Raw genomic sequence first — 19,482 nt, forward strand, 5'->3', positions numbered from 1 at the left:
GATTTTCGTCCGCCCTGTGCACATGGTACGGAATTTAGCCAAAAATTCGGCTATAGAATTTAAATATATTTTTTCAAGTTGTAAATTGCATTGACAAAGCTTTTAATAATGTTCAGACGAAAGTAAAATTAATATTGAAGAGTATTATGTAGGATCCGAAATCAGGATACGAAGTTCACTGGTAAAAGAGACTTTATTCGAAACAGATAAAAGCGTAGTGGCTCGACCGTTCACGGAAGATTCTCCTTCTCGACTGACTCTCCCCTCTCCTCTCTACTCAAAGCTCGCTTCTTCTTCCGGTTTCTCGGCGCTGCCAACCGCGGAAAATTCCCGGTTCCCACACTCGGCCATTCGACAACCGGCATCGACCTCGATGCCGTCCGATGCTTGGATATAGTCCTCAGTGTCATAGTCCGTCAATTCGTCAACGTTTAAGTCTATCCCTCGATGTTTCGGCCATGGCTTCATATGGTCAGCTGAGGTACTCGTACGGTTGGGTCCCTCACACTCGCTTAGTTTCTCAACGATGTACCTGTCATTTCGCAGCTTCACTCAGACTTCACTTTATAAGGCCCCAAAAACTTCGGTCGCACCTTGAGTCCGGGCCCCATCTGTGTCCGTTGAATAGCCACGACGCACACTGGAACGAAACATAGAGTTTCTCGGACATAGCGGTGGAGCGTTCTGGGTTTTTTTATTTTATACGTCTACTTCATTTATATAGTATTTTTACTTGAGATTTTGATATAATATGATAATATTTTTGTTTTAATCATTTTGAGCGTAAGTAATAGAAGTATATGTACACGAAAAACAATTGGCAACTATGTAATGAACATAATTATGAATTACAGATAATATTACTTACCGATTAAAATAAATTTTAGACATCAGAGTTAGAGAGAAGCGTCAGAATTTTCTGCATTACAGTCTTCATCGTTTTCGGAATTTTCTTCTTCTTGAAGAAATAATTCTTGTACCTCTGGAAACATTTCTTTCTCTTTTGATTTTCTGAAATCGGGTCTTAGGCTGGATATAAATGGATCAGACGATATTAATAAATGATGCAATAAATCTTCATTTGTCGCTTTCCTATTGATCTTTCTGGTATTCTCAAGACGATATTTTCTAAACTGTTTATGTCTAGCCTCAAGAGCCTCTTCGGAGAGCTGTCCTACTGGCATAATTGCATATTTTATAATTTCTGCACCATGAAACAGAATCTTATGAACAGTAATTGGCATATAGTACTATCCGTATTTTTCAATAACAAGTTTCGCTAAATTCTTAGCGTAATAATCGAATTTTTCTGCATTAATTTGTCGACCTGATGCGATAGCTTGTAAAAGGATTGCGAATTTCCGTATTATTTGTTCATCCAATCCGGTAATCTCTGCTGTTACTGAAGGCTTTTCGAAAAATTTTCTAGCAGTATTGCCATCGTTTGTGTTGCCGACACCCTGCTTTACTACATCGATTAATAAACCTAATTTCTGTCTAAATTCTCCTTGAATTTTCTTTTTACGTTTTCCTTTCGCAACTTCTCCTGCATATCTCGGATCGACCATTTTTTAATTTCAAGATTATAAGAAACATGTAATAAAAATTCCATGCATCTAATCCATCCGTGAAGACTTGATAATCCAAATTTGTAATGCTCTACCTGAACATTCTTCTTACAAATAAGATCAAAATTATTCATATCCTTAGGTTTTGCGCCGCATATGAAACATTTCATTGACGAAGAATCTGTTAATGATGAACACACTTTTTCATCCACCATAGTGAGTAACAGTTCATGTTCCACCGAAATATTGTCCTCGTATTGTGTTGGAATTAAAGCTTCTATTTCGGTTGACATCTTTTGATTTTCTCTACGGATAATTTCATTATTCTCCCTTATAAATTCAAACTTAACTGGCCGGCAATATTTGGTAGAAGACGGTTTCAAATTTTCCCAAATAATAGTTGAACCATTGATCAATTTCAGAGGGACTAAACACGTTGTGAAAATTGAATCATCTTTCGGTTTGTCGCAAACATTCGGTAGATCTGTAAATGCTTGTTTGTAAAGGCTTTGACAGTTTGCTCCATCAAATCCCCATTTAGATATTAATTTTAAATTCCGAATTTCAGAATGCGTACCAATATTACATGTTTTAAGTAATCTATAAGTTGTCAGATCAAGGAGAGCTTGTAACTTTATTGATGCATGAGTATCTGAAATTATAATTGCTTCTTTTGGGGGATAACAGTCTTTCTTTGCCAATTGAATTTGATAATACGAAGGATACGGATTAATACCTTGTTCAATAGAAATTTTTCGTAGCTCTTCATATTTTAATTTCGATAATCTCAAATTCACTATTAATGCTAAAGCTTTTTCTTTGGAGTACATTTTTACTTCAAGTCCTTTACCTTCGCAGAAAGCTCTGAGTCTTGATGTTTGTTCAGGATGTTCAATAAGAAAAGATAAGATTGCTGCACCATCAACATTGCCAGAAGCTTGCATCTTTACTTTTAGAGCGAATGCTAATTCATCTATAGTGTTTTCAGCTCTCAATAATTCGGTACGTCTTCTTTTTTGTCTATTTGATATATTCAAAAATGGTTTTCGTTTAGATAAAGGAATATCTGGTCTTTGTTTTTTATTCGCTGATGTAGAAGGTTGGGTTGACTCTATTTCTGTCGAAGTTACAATCAAAGCTTCTTCTGGGAATCGAAATGTTGTTCGTAACCATGATTCATTCAATTTTATAAATTTCGCATATATACAATTCGATTTACACCATCGTTCATATAAACGAGATGAAAATTTTCTTAATGGCTCAGATAAATATTCCTCAGCATTTTCAGAAAAATTAAATTCCCTTTTAGCTAATATATGTGTCAAGAGAGTTCTATAGTCTTTTAAATTTTTACCATGAGTTCGCAGAATGAAAAATAATTCAGAATACTCGACAGAATTCATTATGAGAAAGGACACAAGAACGGTAAATGAAATAACGTTAGAAATAAATCGGCAAAAAGAAATCACTGAGAGATAAAAAGACAAATAACTTCTAGATTAGAGGCACACAAGAATTATAACGTTATAGCGCGTTGTCTTGTAACGTGCATCGCGCGTCGCACATCGACAAAACTAACAGCCGAATAGCCCAACAACAATTCTACGGAAAAACAAAAGAGATTATATAGGGACAGGCAACTTGAATAAAAGACTGCGCGGTATAACGCTATAATTCTTGTGTGCATCTAGAAGTTTCCTTGTCTTTTTTATCTCTCAGTGATTTCTTCTTGCCGATTTATTTCTCACGTTATTTCATTTACCGTTCTTGTTTCCTTTCTTATAATGAATTTTGTCGAGTATTCTGAATTATTTTTTATTCTGCGAACTCATATGGTAAAAATTTAAAGGACTATAGAACTCTCTCTCTTGACACATATATTAGCTAAAAGGGAATTTAATGAAACAAGTATCTCTTATACAGAAATATATTTGACACATTTTTCATTACTATACAGAGCTTTTTTAAATAAATACTTGAAATGATTTGTCCTATGATATGTAAATTAACATCTTCATAAATATATATTTTGTAAAGTAGCACCTAGATGCACTTACATTTATCACGTATGAATAATTTTAGAAGTATACTTTTATAAAATTTTTGGTACAGAACGGGCAAGTCTGGGCATTTTTTTAAAACCTTTATTAAATGTCATATTTATTGACTAAAACTCTCAATAAAATAAAATAAAATACACAGAACGGAAAGTGCATATTTTTTATAAACTATATGGAAAAATTATATAGTATAGTAATACTAATTTGATACTATAACCCTAATTTGCAAGGTAAACGTATTTAAATAAGTATCCTATAACTGAATCAGATAGTGCATCTTGACGAAGTCAACAAAATGTTTGAGCGGTATACTTTGATAAATTTTATTTATTCATCTGTTTCTCGTTATGTTAATTCTAATGTAGGAATGAAGAGTATGACTATTTTACTAAATATTTTTGATAGTTAAGTGTTCACAATTAAAAAAACGTTTTTTCAAGTTTTGTCCGGGAATTTACAGTGTTCGCTCCACTGTGCGACGTCTCCAACTCGATACTTAAATGGCTCCTTGCGCTTACGATCGTAAGTTTTTCGGTTCTCTTCTTGGATCTTTAAGATGTTTTCTTTGGCTTTGCATCGTAGTTCTGTCCTTTCTTGACTAAAAGTCTCGATAGTCGCTTCTTTAAGGAGTTCCCGTAATTTTAGGTCGTCCTTCAATTGCATGTTTCGTCCGATCAGTAACTCAAATGGCGTCATGCCAACACTGCGACAGAATGAGGAATTAATCGCTTGTTGTACTCTATTCAGATGTTTGAACCACTCCGCTGGATTCTGCAAAGACAACTTGGTTAGTATGGCAATAATGGAGTGATTGATCCTCTCCACTTGACCATTAGCACGTGGTACACCGGTAGTTATCATTACGTGCTCTATATCTTTTGCTTCGCAATATTCACGGAAAGCACGTGAACTAAATGCTGTTCCTCGGTCCGTAATAATCCGCCGGGGATTCCCAAAAATAACCGCTTGCTTGCTTAGTCGGGTGATCACCTCGTCAGTTGTCGTCGATTTGGTCGGGTATAGCCAGACGAACTTGGTGAATGCATCTATCACCACCAGGATATGGCCGTAACCCTTTTTGGTCGATGGGATTGGACCCAAGTGATCCAAATGATAAGTCTCCAGTGGTTTGTCTTCCTTGGGTAGAGGTCGTAGAAAACCCTCAGTTCTGCCTTGTTTCCTCTCCGCTAACAGACAACGAATATAGTTACTGACAGTCTGTTGTACCTTCGCACGTAGATCCGGAAACCAATACTCTGCCCGTATCTGATATTCCGTGTTCTGCTATCCAAAATGACTCCGCTCATGTACTTGTAGAATTACCTCCGTCTGCATGGATTTGGGTACAACTAATAAAAGATCGCCTTCATTTCGCTTGTAGAGTATTCCGTCTAGTAATACAAACTCTTGATTGCCTTGACTCCTCATAGACTTCATAATTCGCTGTATGTCAGGATCCTCCGTTTAAGCGTGTTTAACTTGCGCCGTCAGTGCGTCTTCAGCTTCTCGGAGAATAAGACACTCAATAGGGTTGCGACTGAGTGCGTCGGCATGTCGCATTAGAGTACCTGAACGATGTTCTACAGAATAGTTGAATTCTTCCAGTTCTAAAGCCCAATGCGCCACTCTTGGACATGAATTTTTCTTGGACATTGTTTGCACAAACGCCTTGCAATCCGTAATGATTCGGAAAGGTATACCCAACAGATATGCTCGAAATTTGCGTAAAGCTTTGATTATCGCAAGCACTTCCAATTCAAAGCTGCTATATCTTTCTTTGGCTCCTATGGTTTTCCAACTTGCGTAATACACGGGGTGTAACTGCTTGTCCTCACCGTCTCTCTGCAACAAAATGGCTCCCAGGCCAAGTCGGGACGCATCAGTGTGAAGTTCGGTAGTGGCGCCTACCTTATACAACTTCAGCACAGGGTTTGTTGTTAACGCCGTCTTCAATTGATTGAATGCTTTCCTTTGATTGTCTGCGAAGATAAACGTCTCCATCTTTAATAACTGTGATAAAGGTCGGGCCATGAGTGCGTATTGCGGGATAAACTTGCGAAAATACCCCGTCAGCCCTAGGAAGCTTTGCACTGCTTTCGTCGAGGTAGGTTCAGAAAATCGTGCCACCGCTGACACTTTCTTCTCCGACGGTTTGACTGTTCCTGCTTCTACGATGTGCCCTAAATATTCGACTCGGGTTGTCATCAGACTACACTTACTCCAGTTTATTCTTAAGCCGTAATTGCGTGCCATGTTGAGAACTTCTTCTAATTTCTGCAGACCATCCTGCTCTCCTTCGGCTGGGATAATCAGACCGTAGTAGGTAAGCTAGGCCGGTTCTACCCCGGGGGCTCCGAGGGGGGGTGAGGGGCGGGGGGGAACCGCGGGCGGGGGGGGAACCGCGGGCAGGGGGGGGGACCGCGGGGAGGGGGAAACCGCGTGTTTTGGCGCCGCGGGGGAAGGGGGAGGGGGAACCGCGTGTTTCGGGCGCCGCGGGGAAGGGGGAGGGGGAACCGCATGTTTCGGGCGTCGCGGGGGAGGAGGAGGGGGGAACCGCGTTTTCCGGCGTCGCGGGGGAGGGGGTCCGCGTTTTCGGGCGCCGCGGGGCGAGGGGACCCGCGTTCGCGTTTCGCCGCGCCGCGGAGCGTTCGCGTTTTCGGGCGCCGCGGGGCGAGGGGACCCGCGTTCGCGTTTCGCCGCGCCGCGGAGCGTTCGCGTTTTCGGGCGCCGCGGGGCGAGGGGTCGGTCCGCGTCACACGGCGCGCTCCCGCTCGCGTCATCTCCCCCTCCCTCTCGCGCCCGCGGCCCTGTTCGCGCGCGGTCCCTCCCTCTCGCGCCCGCGGCCCTGTTCGCGCACGGTGTCTCTCTCTGTTCACCTCTTCTTACCTATCCTCTCTCACTTGCATCATCATATCTCACTTGCTATCCCCATCATTCGCCTATCTATTCGTGTATTATTTGTCTCCCGCTCGCGGTCATTCCTCTTCGTAGCTCATATTCATGTCCTCTCTCAACAGTATCTTAATTCTCGAATAATTCTCATTAATTTATTTAAATAAACCTGAGGACAATATCGCAGCGTAATTCTAATGACATAGAATAGGAGGAACGGTAAACGAAAAGGAAAAATAATTTAAATTTTTTTTTTACTATAATATACTTATTTATTTGTCATGTAGCGCATTATACACAATAGTATCTAAAGCGTAGGCTAATAATTCACAATCAATAATTGAATTTTCATCATAAATTTCACGCAAAATATTTGCCGCATTACATCTGTCGATGATACATTTCCGCCGTAAAATAGTTACAAATTGATTAAATTTCATATTTACTTCATGCGTATTTTGATACAGCTTGAAATATTCATGTTTGACACATTGTCCGAGCTCGAATATGAAAAGCATAGTTGACGGTTTCATGTACAAGCTGGTGTTGCACGATGTCAATTTTACTACACTCGCATCGCGCATTTTTACGAGTTCTATAACAGCATCGTGAATCGATAACGAAGAACCGATAGTTGACTCCAAAAGTTGTTCAATATCCATACGTCTTTCGATGAGCGCCGTCCACGTCGCATGGGGTAACACTATCTGATTTCCTCGATTATCGCCAATAAGTATATCCACAAAGGACATAGGTCCCACGTTGATTCCCACATCCAAATATTTGTAAGCTGTAGATGTCAAGGCAAATCTCCTTCCCAAAATACGTGGCATACAACGGGGTTTATCAAAACTGAAAAAATACAAATAAATAAGCAAAGGTATGTAAACAGTTTATGCACAATTATATACAAAATAACGGTACTTACTCATTATGCTGTTTCGTACACGACTCATTTTCAATCGGAACGTAATAATTCGCACCGTGAGTGTTCATCGTATCTGGAGAGTGTTTGCGACGTACTCGAACCGTATCAAACTCTTGACTGCGCTCTAGAATCCTCGTAGACCATTTATACATACCGAAAACTGCAAATCTTGCAAAAATAGCGCCAATGCACGGCTGCTGCATGGTGACCACCACCACAATCCACATATACGTTAAATGTGATATCTTTGTCAAGAACATTCGTGATGAGATCACCTCATCGGGCATCAAATATGATTTCTTTTCAAGAACATATGTGTCTCGCGATGATTTCATCGAACACGTGCAAAACTGCAAATTTTGCAATTTCGCATAAGTCAATGACATGGTACCTTTTTTCAAGAACATGTCGCAACGCGTCTCGCGATGATTTCATCGAACACGTGCAAAACTGCAAATCTTGCAATTTCGCATAAGTCAATGGAGCGTTATTGTTTTCAAGAACATGTCGCGACATGTCTCGCGATGATTTCATCGAACACATGCAAAACTGCAAATAGCGCCGATGTACGGCCGCTGCATTGATACAGATCAAATCACCAAAAGTCAATGGCGCGTTTTCGTGAACGTACGTGTCTCGCGGTGACTTCATCGCACACGTGCAAAACTGCAAATTTTGCAATTTCGCATAAGTCAATGGAGCGTTATTGTTTTCAAGAACATGTCGCGACGTGTCTCGCGATGATTTCATCGAACACGTGCAAAACTGCAAATTTTGCAATTTCGCATAAGTCAATGACATGGTACCTTTTTTCAAGAACATGTCGCAACGCGTCTCGCGATGATTTCATCGAACACGTGCAAAACTGCAAATCTTGCAATTTTTCGGTTAGCGCAAATGTACGGATGCTGAGATCACGGTGAAATTAGATATGCTAAAAAATCAAACGATGCATCATTAGTGAGATATAAAATGACGAATCTGGGGGTACGCTCAATAGTCGAAAACTGGAAGTCGTGAGTGCAACAAATGGCGTTAGCAAGAGGATCGTGCAATAACATGGAGCAAGAGTTGTTGGAGCAATCCACCCTGTTAAATTCGCGGGAAGAATTTACCGCGTGGGAGCAACGATGCGACGAGTTTATCGAATCGTTGGAAGAACAAAGCCGAATTAAACGGCCACGATTATCAATCGATCAGTCATCGATCGGTCTCAAACAGTCATTGGTCGCTTGTATCGCAAGACTCGAAGGTTTGAAAGACTCGGTACGTCAACGTTTCGTACATGTGGGTGCGGGATACAGTGCGAGTGAGACAGGACTCAGATGGCGCGAGATAGATACGGCTTTTGAAAGCCGTATATTGACTGGTGCGGTGATAAATTCCAAACACATCGACCCTCGTCAATTTCTCAAAGATGCGGGAGACATTGTACTCGATCGTGTGCGGAACGTCATGCAACGACATGACAATGTAAAAATTAATACAGTGTTTAATGGTGAATTTGTTGCGGGTGACAAACGCGCGAATAAAAGTATCGCTACGAGAAACTGTGAACTATTTCGTGAGTCCGATCTGCTTGAGTGGTACAAGCAACACGTCATCGAGCCTACCTTAGCAAAGCTGGAGGAATTCCAGGAACGTGATAGCGGATGGGCGTTGTCGCGTATACTCAATTTAATGGTAAACGTGAACAAATACAATCCATTGCACGCGGGGTGTTTTGTGGAAATACCGCGAGAAATTAAAAAGAAGAAGGCGGTGATAAATGTGCAATCAATGGACAATGCATGTTTCGCATGGTCAGTGACGGCTGCTCTGTATCCAGCCGAGAGACATGCAGAACGGGAATCGTCGTATCCACATTACACGTCAGTGCTAGATCTTACAGACATTGAGTTTCCGATGACGTTGAATCAAATTAAACGGTTTGAAAATTACAACAACATCTCCATCAACGTGTACAGCATCGAGAAAAAAAACAAGGAACTTGCAATCCTACCAATACGCGTTACTGACCGAAAGATGGACAGACACGTAAATCTGCTGTACGTGCATAACGACAACGTGGGACATTTTGCGTGGATCAAGAACCTGTCCCGCCTCGTGAGCTCGCAAATCAGTAAAAAAGAGCACAGGAAATACATTTGCGATCGGTAAGTACCTATAGTTCTTTTAATAATATAGAATATTTTGTGTATAAAAAATTTATAATATTTGCGTTTATTTTTTTGCAGATGTTTGCACTACTTCAGCTCCAACGAGAAATTGGCTGCCCACACCGTCGACTGTCAGGAGATGAATGACTGCGCGATCAAGTTACCGAGCGATAACGACAAGTGGTTGGCCTTTAAAAATCACAACAGGAAGGAACGAGTTCCGTTTGTCGTATACGCCGACCTGGAGTGTACCCTGGAGAAGATGGAAGCGGATCCGGAAACGTCCAGGTACACATATCAACATCATCGCGTGTTTAGCATAGGGTACTACGTGCGTTGCTCGTACGACGAGTCGTTATCTATGTATCGGTTTCGTCGCGATAAGGATTGCGTCGCGTGGTTCGCCGAGGAGCTAAGACGTTTAGCTCACGACGTAAAGACCATTTTGTCCACTAATGTACCCATGGCAAATTTCACGCGAGACGAGTGGGAAAAGTTTAACAGCGCAACGCACTGTCACGTGTGCGAAGAACCGTTCGAGCCAGACGACGTGCGAGTACGCGACCATTGTCACCTGACCGGTCGATACAGAGGTCCCGCGCATTCGAATTGTAACTTAAATTATAAAGATTCGCATTGCATACCCATAGTTTTTCACAATTTATCGGGATACGATGCACATTTTATTATAACTGAAATAGCAACAGCATACGAAGGACATGTAGATTTACTCCCGATCACAAAAGAAAAATATATTTCGTTTACAAAAAACGTTCAAAGCACCGAAGATAAAGATAAGAAAACATGCGTCAAATTGCGATTTATCGATTCGTACAAGTTTCTCACCGCTAGTCTCGACAAATTGGCATCTTATCTCAGCAAAGATAAACTGCGAATATTGCAACGCGAATTTTGTGAATTATCCGCAGAAAATTTTAATTTGCTGACACGAAAAGGCGTATTTCCATATGAATACATTGACTGCGCGTCGAAAAATTGGAGGACTTGTGTTTACCACCGCGCGACTCGTTTTACAGTTCATTGACAGGTGACACCGTATCCGAGAGCGATTACGCGCACGCCGTCGACGTCTGGCAGCGGTTCTCCATTCGAACGCTCGGTGATTACAGCGATTTATATCTCAAGACCGATGTCTTGCTGTTGGCCGATATCTTTGAAAATTTTCGCGATAGTTGCGTCGCGAGTTATGGACTCGATCCGGCGTATTATTATACTCTACCGGGTTTTACGTGGGATGCTATGTTGAAGCATACACACATCAATTTCGAATTGCTCACCGACATTGACATGGTCATGTTTATCGAACGCGGTATACGCGGCGGTTTGAGTCAATGTTCAAACAGATACGCGCTGGCCAACAACAAGTACATGCAGTCGTACGATCCATCGAAACCGTCGTCGTACCTCATGTATTTTGATGTAAATAACTTATACGGCTGGGCAATGAGTCAACCATTGCCATACGCAGATTTTAAATGGGTCGACGACGTAACCGATTTTAATGTTATGGATGTCGCGTTGGATTCCTCGATAGGCTACATTCTCGAAGTTGACTTGGAGTATCCGCAACATCTTCACGACGCGCACACTGACCTACCGTTCTGTCCGACGCGCGATAAACCACCCGGCAAGCGGCAGGACAAGCTCCTCGCAACATTATACGATAAGAAACGTTATGTAATACATTATCGCAACCTGCAGCAGTGTACTCGTCACGGTCTCCGTATATCAAAAATTCACCGTATACTGAAATTCGCGCAATCTCCATGGCTTCGCGATTATATAGACCTCAATACGAAATTTAGAACGTTGGCCAACAATGATTTCGAGAAAAATTTATACAAATTGATGAACAATGCCGTGTTTGGCAAAACCATGGAGAATGTGCGCAATCACGTTGACGTGCGACTCGTGACTCATTGGGAGGGTAGGTACGGCGCGGAGGCTATGATTGCGAAACCAAATTTTCATAGCCGAAGCGTCTTTTCGGAGAATTTAGTAGCAATAGAAATGCGAAAACTCGAGGTGAAATTCGACAAACCAATCTATGTGGGTATGTGCATCCTCGATATATCCAAGACATGTTTGTACGAATTTCATCACGAGTACATGTTACCGTTGTATCGCGACAAGTGTAAAGTCACGTACACCGATACTGACAGTCTCATTTATCACATCGAGTGCGACGATGTGTATGATATCATGAAGCGCCACATTCATAGATTTGACACTAGCGATTACGCGATTGATAATACGTACGGTATCCCACTCGTCAATAAAAAAGTTCCGGGCTTAATGAAAGACGAAAATAACGGTGCGATAATGACCGAATTCGTCGGGCTTAGAGCAAAGATGTACGCCTTGCGAGTGGACGGTAAGAAAGATACGAAAAAGGCTAAAGGTGTTAAGAGTAACGTCGTAGCCAGGTCGATAACGTTCGACGATTACACGCGGTGTCTGCGCGACGAAATTGAAATGACGCGACAGCAAACCTGCATAAGATCCAAAAAACACGAGGTATACACCGTGTCTGAAACAAAAATAGCTCTAAGTCCGTACGATGATAAGCGGTACATTATACCCGGTTCTACCGAAACGCTGCCATGGGGACATTATAAAATACCATTGTAAATATATTGTAAATACTATTGTAAATATATTGTAAATACCGCTGTAAAATATTGTAATTACATTTAGATATTTAGGAAAATAAATGACTCATATGTATATATGTATATTTTTATACTGTAATAAATTTTTACAATACATTATTCTTGTGTATCCATGAATTGTGTGAATTATCAAATCCTAACCACTTTACATAAACCTCATCCCCTCTTTTGCGCAAAACTTTTTCAACGAGATACACGTCGGGATTAGCAACGCGATGTAACTCGTATTCGTAGAAGCCGCCGGCGACGGGTTTTCCGCAGGAATCTTCCAACAGATACGTCACAGGATTAGTTTTCTGCACTTTGACGATTCTAAACACCTCCGTGGTCCAATTTGGCGTGTATCCTTTTTCGAAGATTGTCTTGAATTTACTCACGCGTACCGAATCGCCCACTTTGAATCGCGCGGGAGCAGCGATCTTTACGTGGCTGTACACCGTTGTTAGGAGCTTGTCGGCGATCGCGGGGGTAACATCGATTGGTCGCATGCCGATAGTTCGATGCTTTCGCGCGTTGTAATCCGATACGAGACCTGGCAGCGAGTCGATCCATTTGTAATTTCCATTGCGCGTAAACATTTTCCACATGCCGTTCTTGAGCGTGCGATTGAATCGTTCGACGACCGATGCCTTCATTACGGAATATGTCGAATAGTGATTGATATTATGTTTCTTCAAGAGTTTCTGCACGTTTGCGTTGTAAAATTCTTTTCCCTTGTCAGTCTGCAGATTTTTCGGGCATCTTCCGCCGTCTCGAATTATTTTCGCGATCGCCGCAGTAACCTCGGGTCCGCTCTTGGCCTTGAGCGGTACGGCCCATGCGTGCTTGCTCAGCACGTCGATAACGGTGAGTATGTAGTGGTAGCCTCTGTTAAATCGCGTGTATGGGCGCATCTCGACCACATCCGCCTGCCACAGGTCATCGTATCCGCGCACTATGACGCGTCTTCGAGAAAAATTTCTTCTCGCAGGAGCGTGTAATTCTTCCACCAGCAGCCGTTTTTCAGCTGATTGCTTCTTACCAGCCATGACGATGACATGCAACTGACGCAGAGATCAGATGTACGTTCTTATCTATTCGCGATGATTCACAATTACATCTTGAATTATCTTTTGAAGTTCGTTTAGGGTAATTTGCACGTTATTCTGGAATGCGACCATCTTTCTCTCGATTTCATCCTGTCGATCTTTCAAAATTTGCACGCTCTGCTGCACGTAGCGTTTATTAGCGGCATCGCCATCATCTACAGGCGGCGCTATCCGTCGAATCTTGCGCGATTTTGCGTCAAAGTCGGTGGCGACCATGCAAAGAGCGTTATCGCGCACGTAATTTCTGATTAATCCTCTCCATTGATAGTACGGTTCCGCACCGCCTCTTCCGAGCGATATACCAAACTTGTTGATCGGCATTTCGATGTTGATTGAATGACTCGCTGTTGCGCCACTTAATTTATAATAAGTCCAGCCTCGCGAAGTTCCTCGATAATTGACAGGATTTCGTTATCGTGACCGGTGTGACCCGCTAGGCGCGAAGCTTCGAGCAATCTGAGACGATCTACAAGCTCGTTGGGATCGTCCCAATGAACATAATCGATCTTGTTGTCGTTTAATGTCATGGCACGCGGTATACCTTTTCCAGCTTTTTTACCCGAAATCGACGATGCAATTATATGGTCGATCTTGTTGCCTGTCATGGCACGCGGTATACCTTTTCCAGCTTTTTTACCCGAAATCAACGGCCCGATTATATGTGTGTACTTGTATCCCCCGTTGCCCTTTATTTGAGCGTGAGCATCATAATTGCGTTTATGAGCACTCGTCATCAACAGAATGCTCTTGTATGTTTGCATATCGTCCTCTGTGTAGATATCATGATCGGGATATTTCTTAAAGATTAATTCGAAAAGACCGCGTGTGCCATTGTATCGTATGCCGTCGATAATTATCTTGTCCGCGTAGTTCACGTCAAAACGTTTATTACCGAGCATCATTCCATCGTTGGTGAATTTAACACCGTACGCGATGTCCATACCGCTTTCTTGATCGCCGCTCAGAACTGCCCCGACATACTTTTGGCTCAATGGACCCAATTCATCTCGCAACGTTTCTTGACCCTCAGGTGTTTGCAACTGCTGTCGAACGGACGTCACGAGTGGGTCATTCGTGGTTTCAAAAACATCTTCGTTTGCGAGCATTGTGGGTTGTACGGAAGGTGCAGAGGTTATCGGTGGTTCATTCAATGGACCTTTCGATCGTTTCGGTTTACGCGGTTTAAAAATTTTGGTTATTTCGCTCAAATTAGATGGCACATTTATCGATCGTTTCAACGTAACCGGAGTTGAAGCCATTACAGAGTCGTTAAACGAGGCGTTTGGTCGTCGTCGTTTGAGCTTCGGCTCTTCGTCTTCCCACGCCGTTTCATTCTCAATCTTTGACACGTCAGATTCTTTGCCAGCAACGGTGTTTTCGGCAATCTGTCTTAGAGGCTCGATGATGGGCTTAAAGTGTCTCTCCAACGCGATATCTTCCTCCACTTTACCAGTTTTCAAGGCGTGATATTTTTTGCGAATCGAATTGCTCGTTTTCGCAATTTGATTTGCTATCCTCTCGCGCTCTCTAATCTCCTCGCTGCTGTCCATGTTGCGCTAACGTTGTTCAATCGACGCGTCGACAACAACTAACCACGTTTCGGTATCGCAAAGTCGTTAAATCCTTTTCTGTATCGACCATTCGAAATCGCGCTATCCTTGTCAATCACCACGAATCCGTACTTTTGTTGCCAACACGTATGACACAATTTACTGAAATCATCGTAAGACATATCTGTGTTTACGTGATCGTTGTATATGTGTTTCAGATTGGTACCATCCTGTTTAAACAGAATCAATAAATTCGCGTTGTCGCGTATAAGATGCTTCGGTATCTTCGCATACGTCTGACAAAGATAGAAAGAGTCAACGTCCGCGTGCCGGCCCATTGCAAAGTATTCTCTTATCGTATCCTGCTTGTCGCACGCCACGTCATCAAAGATAAAAATAGAATTCGGGAGCGCCTCGCTCGGCGGAATGACGTCACTGTTATTCGAGAACGTAAAGTAGCCAATCTCTTCTATCGGTGTTAGTATATTCTCCAAATATCGATATTTCGATTGTTGCAACGATTTCGAGTACACATACACGTTCTCGAAACGTACACCGTGCGGACTTTCCAGCAAGCTTATCAAGACGTTTGTCTTGCCGCAATTCGACGGACCGCAGATGATACCGCGTATAGAAATCGGTAGCATGCCTCCATGTTTGCGTACCTCTTTCGTTAACGGCATCCTATCGTCAAAGTTTGTCACTTTGATCGTCCGCGATTGTCGTACGAACCGCATTTTACCTCCCCTTCACAACGAATGAAATGCAGTATCGAGAAAACTGGCCTATTTATAGAGACGCGTAGAGCTGAGATGCTCAGTCTTTAAAATGTTTCTGCTCGTGTCGGATAACAGCGATATTTACGATTTAACCGCCGAGCAGTTAAAATATATACCAAAGGTCATTCTACTGCGACAGTTTTATAATCACATAGATTATTTGTGGGATAAGCTTCCCGAACATATCAAGGCAGATTCGGAGGTTCAGCAATATCGGCGCTGTTTAATACATTATAATTTGCCGTGTCAGCAAACACACATCGACGGTCCGCCGCCGTTGATAAAAAACTGCGGCAAATGCCGCCGAAGATAGGTCGAGGTCTGCTGAATCGTGCGATAAACGCGCTTCCGATCGAATTACATATCCCCGGCTATCAATTTTGCGGACCGGGAACTCGTTTAGAAACACGATTGGCAAGAGGTGATCGGGGTATTAATCCATTGGACGCGGCGTGTCGCGAGCACGACATAGCCTACTCGCGTAGCAACGATCTCACAGAACGACACGTGGCAGACAATATACTCGCCGCGGAAGCGCGAAAACGTGTCACCGCGAACGATTCGACTCTCGGAGAGAGAGCTGCGGCTACAGCCGTTTGGGCGGCCATGAAGGCTAAAACGAAACTCGGTATGGGTTTGAAAACGAAGAAAAAGAAGAAGACCAAGCGAATACTTCCGATAGCGAAACGCGGCGGTATCCTACCGATCCTGCCGTTATTAGGGGTTCTTGGCTCGTTGGTCGGCGGAGCGGCGGGAGTCGCAAAGGCCGTGAATGATAACAAAGCCGCGCGACGTCAGCTGGAAGAGATGCAACGTCACAATCGCGCCATGGAAGGTCACGGACTTTATCTCGCTCCGTACAAACGCGGACAGGGAGTCTCGAGAAAAAAAAAAACGTCGAAGAGACGCTAAAAATCCCCAAGGGTGTAACTACCAATGTACAACTGCAACAATTGGCAAAACGTATGCGCATTCCATATTTTAGAGGTATTTTCATGCGCGACTCGTTACCGATCGGCGGTATACGTCGAAACGAGAGCGGTATCGTGAATTTGGATAATACTGAGGGACCGGGTACTCACTGGGTGGCGTACGCGAAGAGGGGAGATCGTGCCATATATTTCGACAGTTTTGGCAATCTTCGACCACCGAGAGAATTGACGCAGTATCTAGAGAACAATGTAATAGAGTACAATCGCACACCTTATCAGCGATACGATCAGAGCAATTGCGGACAACTGTGTCTGCGTTTTCTACAGTCGGTTGACAATCAATTTAAAGACCGGCGTTACGCTGTTTAATCTCAGTATTCATTCAAACATGTCACTGACATTTACGCTCACCGGCAAGAGCAGCATCCTCGCGGTAAGCTACTTTCCCGCCGTGGATTTGAGCGATGGCGATTACGAGCTCGGTCTAACAGATTTTGAAACCTATCACACGATACCGAATGTAAATTCGTCGAACAATAAATTCTACTATGACGACGACGACAAGGAGATTACCATTCCCGAAGGATCGTATGAACTGAGTGATATAGACATGTATCTGAAACGCGCTCTTTTATGGGACCAATCCAATAATGTCTCGACAAACGAAGATGAACCGCACCCATTGATTATTATTCATGCTAATAACAATACGATGAAGAGCGAGATCAAGTGCGCTTATCGGATAAATTTCACAAAACCGAACAACATTGGATCGCTGCTGGGATTTTCAGCGAATCGCGTGCTGGAGCCGCGACAATTGCACGAATCGGATGTTCCGCTAAATATCATCAACGTAAACATCATTCGCATAGAGTGTAACGTGACCGCGGGTGCGTACAGCAACGACAAGTACGTGCACACGATACACGAGTTTTCACCGAGCGTGCCACCAGGATATAAGATATCGGAAACGCCGGCACAGATCATTTACCTTCCGATCATCGTACGGAGCATTTCGGACTTGACGCTTCGCGTCGTGGATCAGGCCGGTCGATTGATTGATTTTCGCGGAGAAGAGATCACCGTTAGACTGCATGTACGAAGACGACAGCGATAACGTGAGATGCTCGTACTGAACGAAGCTGAGCAGGTGCAACAGACGAGAAACACAAAGACAATACGATCGCCAAAGAAGAAACTCACTGCGTCGAACATTGAATTTTTGAAATCATTGGGTTTTGTCGTACGAAATGGCTAATATCTTAAACATTGGAGGTGAACCGATCTTTGACGATAGCGTCGTCAAGATTGAGACACACACGTACAATCCGTACGCCAACACAACGTTTGGACATAACGATGAGATAAGAATACCCATACAACAGCAGGATTTATACACGTTGCCGTGCGAGAGCTTTCTCTACATTGAAGGACGATTGGTAATAAAGAGAAAAAATGACGAGTCTGTGACAACGCTTGCGAATAATTGCGTGGCGTTCATGTTTGATGAAATTCGATACGAGCTCAACGGTGTGGAGATTGATCGCAACAGAAACGTTGGCATAACCAGTACCATCAAGAACTACGTATCGCTATCGTATAATGATTCTCAACTCATGCGGAATGCTGGCTGGGACGTTACATCGAGCATACCGGAAGGATACTTCAACTTTTGCGTACCGCTCAAGTTGTTGCTGGGCTTTTGCGAAGATTACAAACGCGTGGTTGTTAACGCTCGTCACGAATTAATTTTGATACGAGCGCGTAGCGATAACAATTGCATTGTAGGAAATCCTGCGACGGAGCCGGAAATCGAATTGTTTAAAATACAGTGGCGAATGCCTCACGTTACATTAAACGAGGTCAATAAGCTATCTATGCTACGGGCCTTGGAAAGCGGGCGATATCTTAGTGTCAGTTTCCGTTCGTGGGATCTGTATGAGTATCCCATGTTGCAGAGCACGACCAAGCATTCGTGGGCCGTCAAAACGGCGACTCAGCTGGAGAAGCCGCGGTACGTTATCTTTGCGCTGCAGACCGGCCGCAAGAATATCATGTCTCAAAATGTTAGCGTATTCGATGACTGTAATTTGACCAACGTGAAACTATATCTAAACTCCGAATTTTATCCGTACGATGACATGAATCTGGATTTTGGTAAAAATCGATACGCCGTTCTTTTCGATATGTATGCGCGTTTTCGTAAAACTTATTACGGATACGATTCCTTCGATACGCTTTGCAGCTTGTATACATTCCTGAAGGAAGGACCTTTTGTTGTCATCGATTGCTCGCGACAAAACGAATCTGTCAAGAGCGCCACCGTGGATGTGCGAATAGAATTTGATTGTAAAGAAAATGTACCTGCAAATACTACCGCTTATTGTCTCATCTTGCATGATCGCGTAATCGAATACTGCCCGCTGTCTAATGTAGTGCGCAAACTCATGTAAATTGCAATATCAGCAGATGTTGCAATATAAGCAGATATTACAATATAAGAGACACTGATGTACCGCGATAAGATACAGATTGCTCCGTCGTTTCGTCATGATCGTACCGACGTTTGTCGATCTGCAAGGATTCACCGTCGGGATGAAATTTGTCGTAAAGGAGGTGGCGGTTCTGAGAAACGGGACCGTTTTGGCGCATTACATTTTTACATGTCCCATGCCATGGAGTCTCCTCACGAAATCCGACAGATCATGCGCTTCCTGGTTGATTGCGAATCACCATGGACTACGATGGGAGGACGGAAACGTGCCCTACAGCATGGCGAAACATCTAATTACATCGGCCGTACTTGGAGAGGGCGACGAGACGTCGACTCTTG

The 19,482-nt window shown here is 43.1% G+C and overlaps 5 protein-coding genes across 5 annotated transcripts; 3 read left to right on the top strand and 2 right to left on the bottom strand.

Moving 5' to 3' along the window:
- Positions 1-6,354: 6,354 nt before the first annotated feature.
- Positions 6,355-8,418, bottom strand: LOC139813370 (uncharacterized). Its single transcript, XM_071778861.1, has 2 exons — positions 7,449-8,418; positions 6,355-7,372 (listed from the first exon to the last, which is right to left on the bottom strand). Exons 1-2 carry the CDS (start codon positions 7,853-7,855, stop codon positions 6,793-6,795), a joined length of 987 nt encoding a protein of 328 aa, XP_071634962.1. The 5' UTR covers positions 7,856-8,418; the 3' UTR covers positions 6,355-6,792.
- A 59-nt stretch (positions 8,419-8,477) lies between these two features.
- LOC139813369 (uncharacterized) lies at positions 8,478-9,739 on the top strand. Its single transcript, XM_071778860.1, has one exon. It carries the CDS (start codon positions 8,478-8,480, stop codon positions 9,606-9,608), a length of 1,131 nt encoding a protein of 376 aa, XP_071634961.1. The 3' UTR covers positions 9,609-9,739.
- An 859-nt stretch (positions 9,740-10,598) lies between these two features.
- Positions 10,599-12,296, top strand: LOC139813368 (uncharacterized). Its single transcript, XM_071778858.1, has one exon. The coding sequence runs from the start codon at positions 10,868-10,870 to the stop codon at positions 12,257-12,259; it is 1,392 nt and encodes a 463-aa protein (XP_071634959.1). The 5' UTR covers positions 10,599-10,867; the 3' UTR covers positions 12,260-12,296.
- Positions 12,297-12,353: 57 nt separating this feature from the next.
- Positions 12,354-16,006, bottom strand: LOC139813302 (uncharacterized). Its single transcript, XM_071778693.1, has one exon. The coding sequence runs from the start codon at positions 14,936-14,938 to the stop codon at positions 13,745-13,747; it is 1,194 nt and encodes a 397-aa protein (XP_071634794.1). The 5' UTR covers positions 14,939-16,006; the 3' UTR covers positions 12,354-13,744.
- A 1,893-nt stretch (positions 16,007-17,899) lies between these two features.
- On the top strand, positions 17,900-19,102 carry LOC139812887 (uncharacterized). Its single transcript, XM_071777999.1, has 3 exons — positions 17,900-18,373; positions 18,482-18,837; positions 18,895-19,102. Exons 1-3 carry the CDS (start codon positions 17,900-17,902, stop codon positions 19,100-19,102), a joined length of 1,038 nt encoding a protein of 345 aa, XP_071634100.1.
- Positions 19,103-19,482: the final 380 nt, after the last annotated feature.

The sequence above is a fragment of the Temnothorax longispinosus genome, chromosome 5 (assembly GCF_030848805.1).
Source record: "Temnothorax longispinosus isolate EJ_2023e chromosome 5, Tlon_JGU_v1, whole genome shotgun sequence".
NCBI classification, from domain to species: domain Eukaryota; kingdom Metazoa; phylum Arthropoda; class Insecta; order Hymenoptera; family Formicidae; genus Temnothorax; species Temnothorax longispinosus.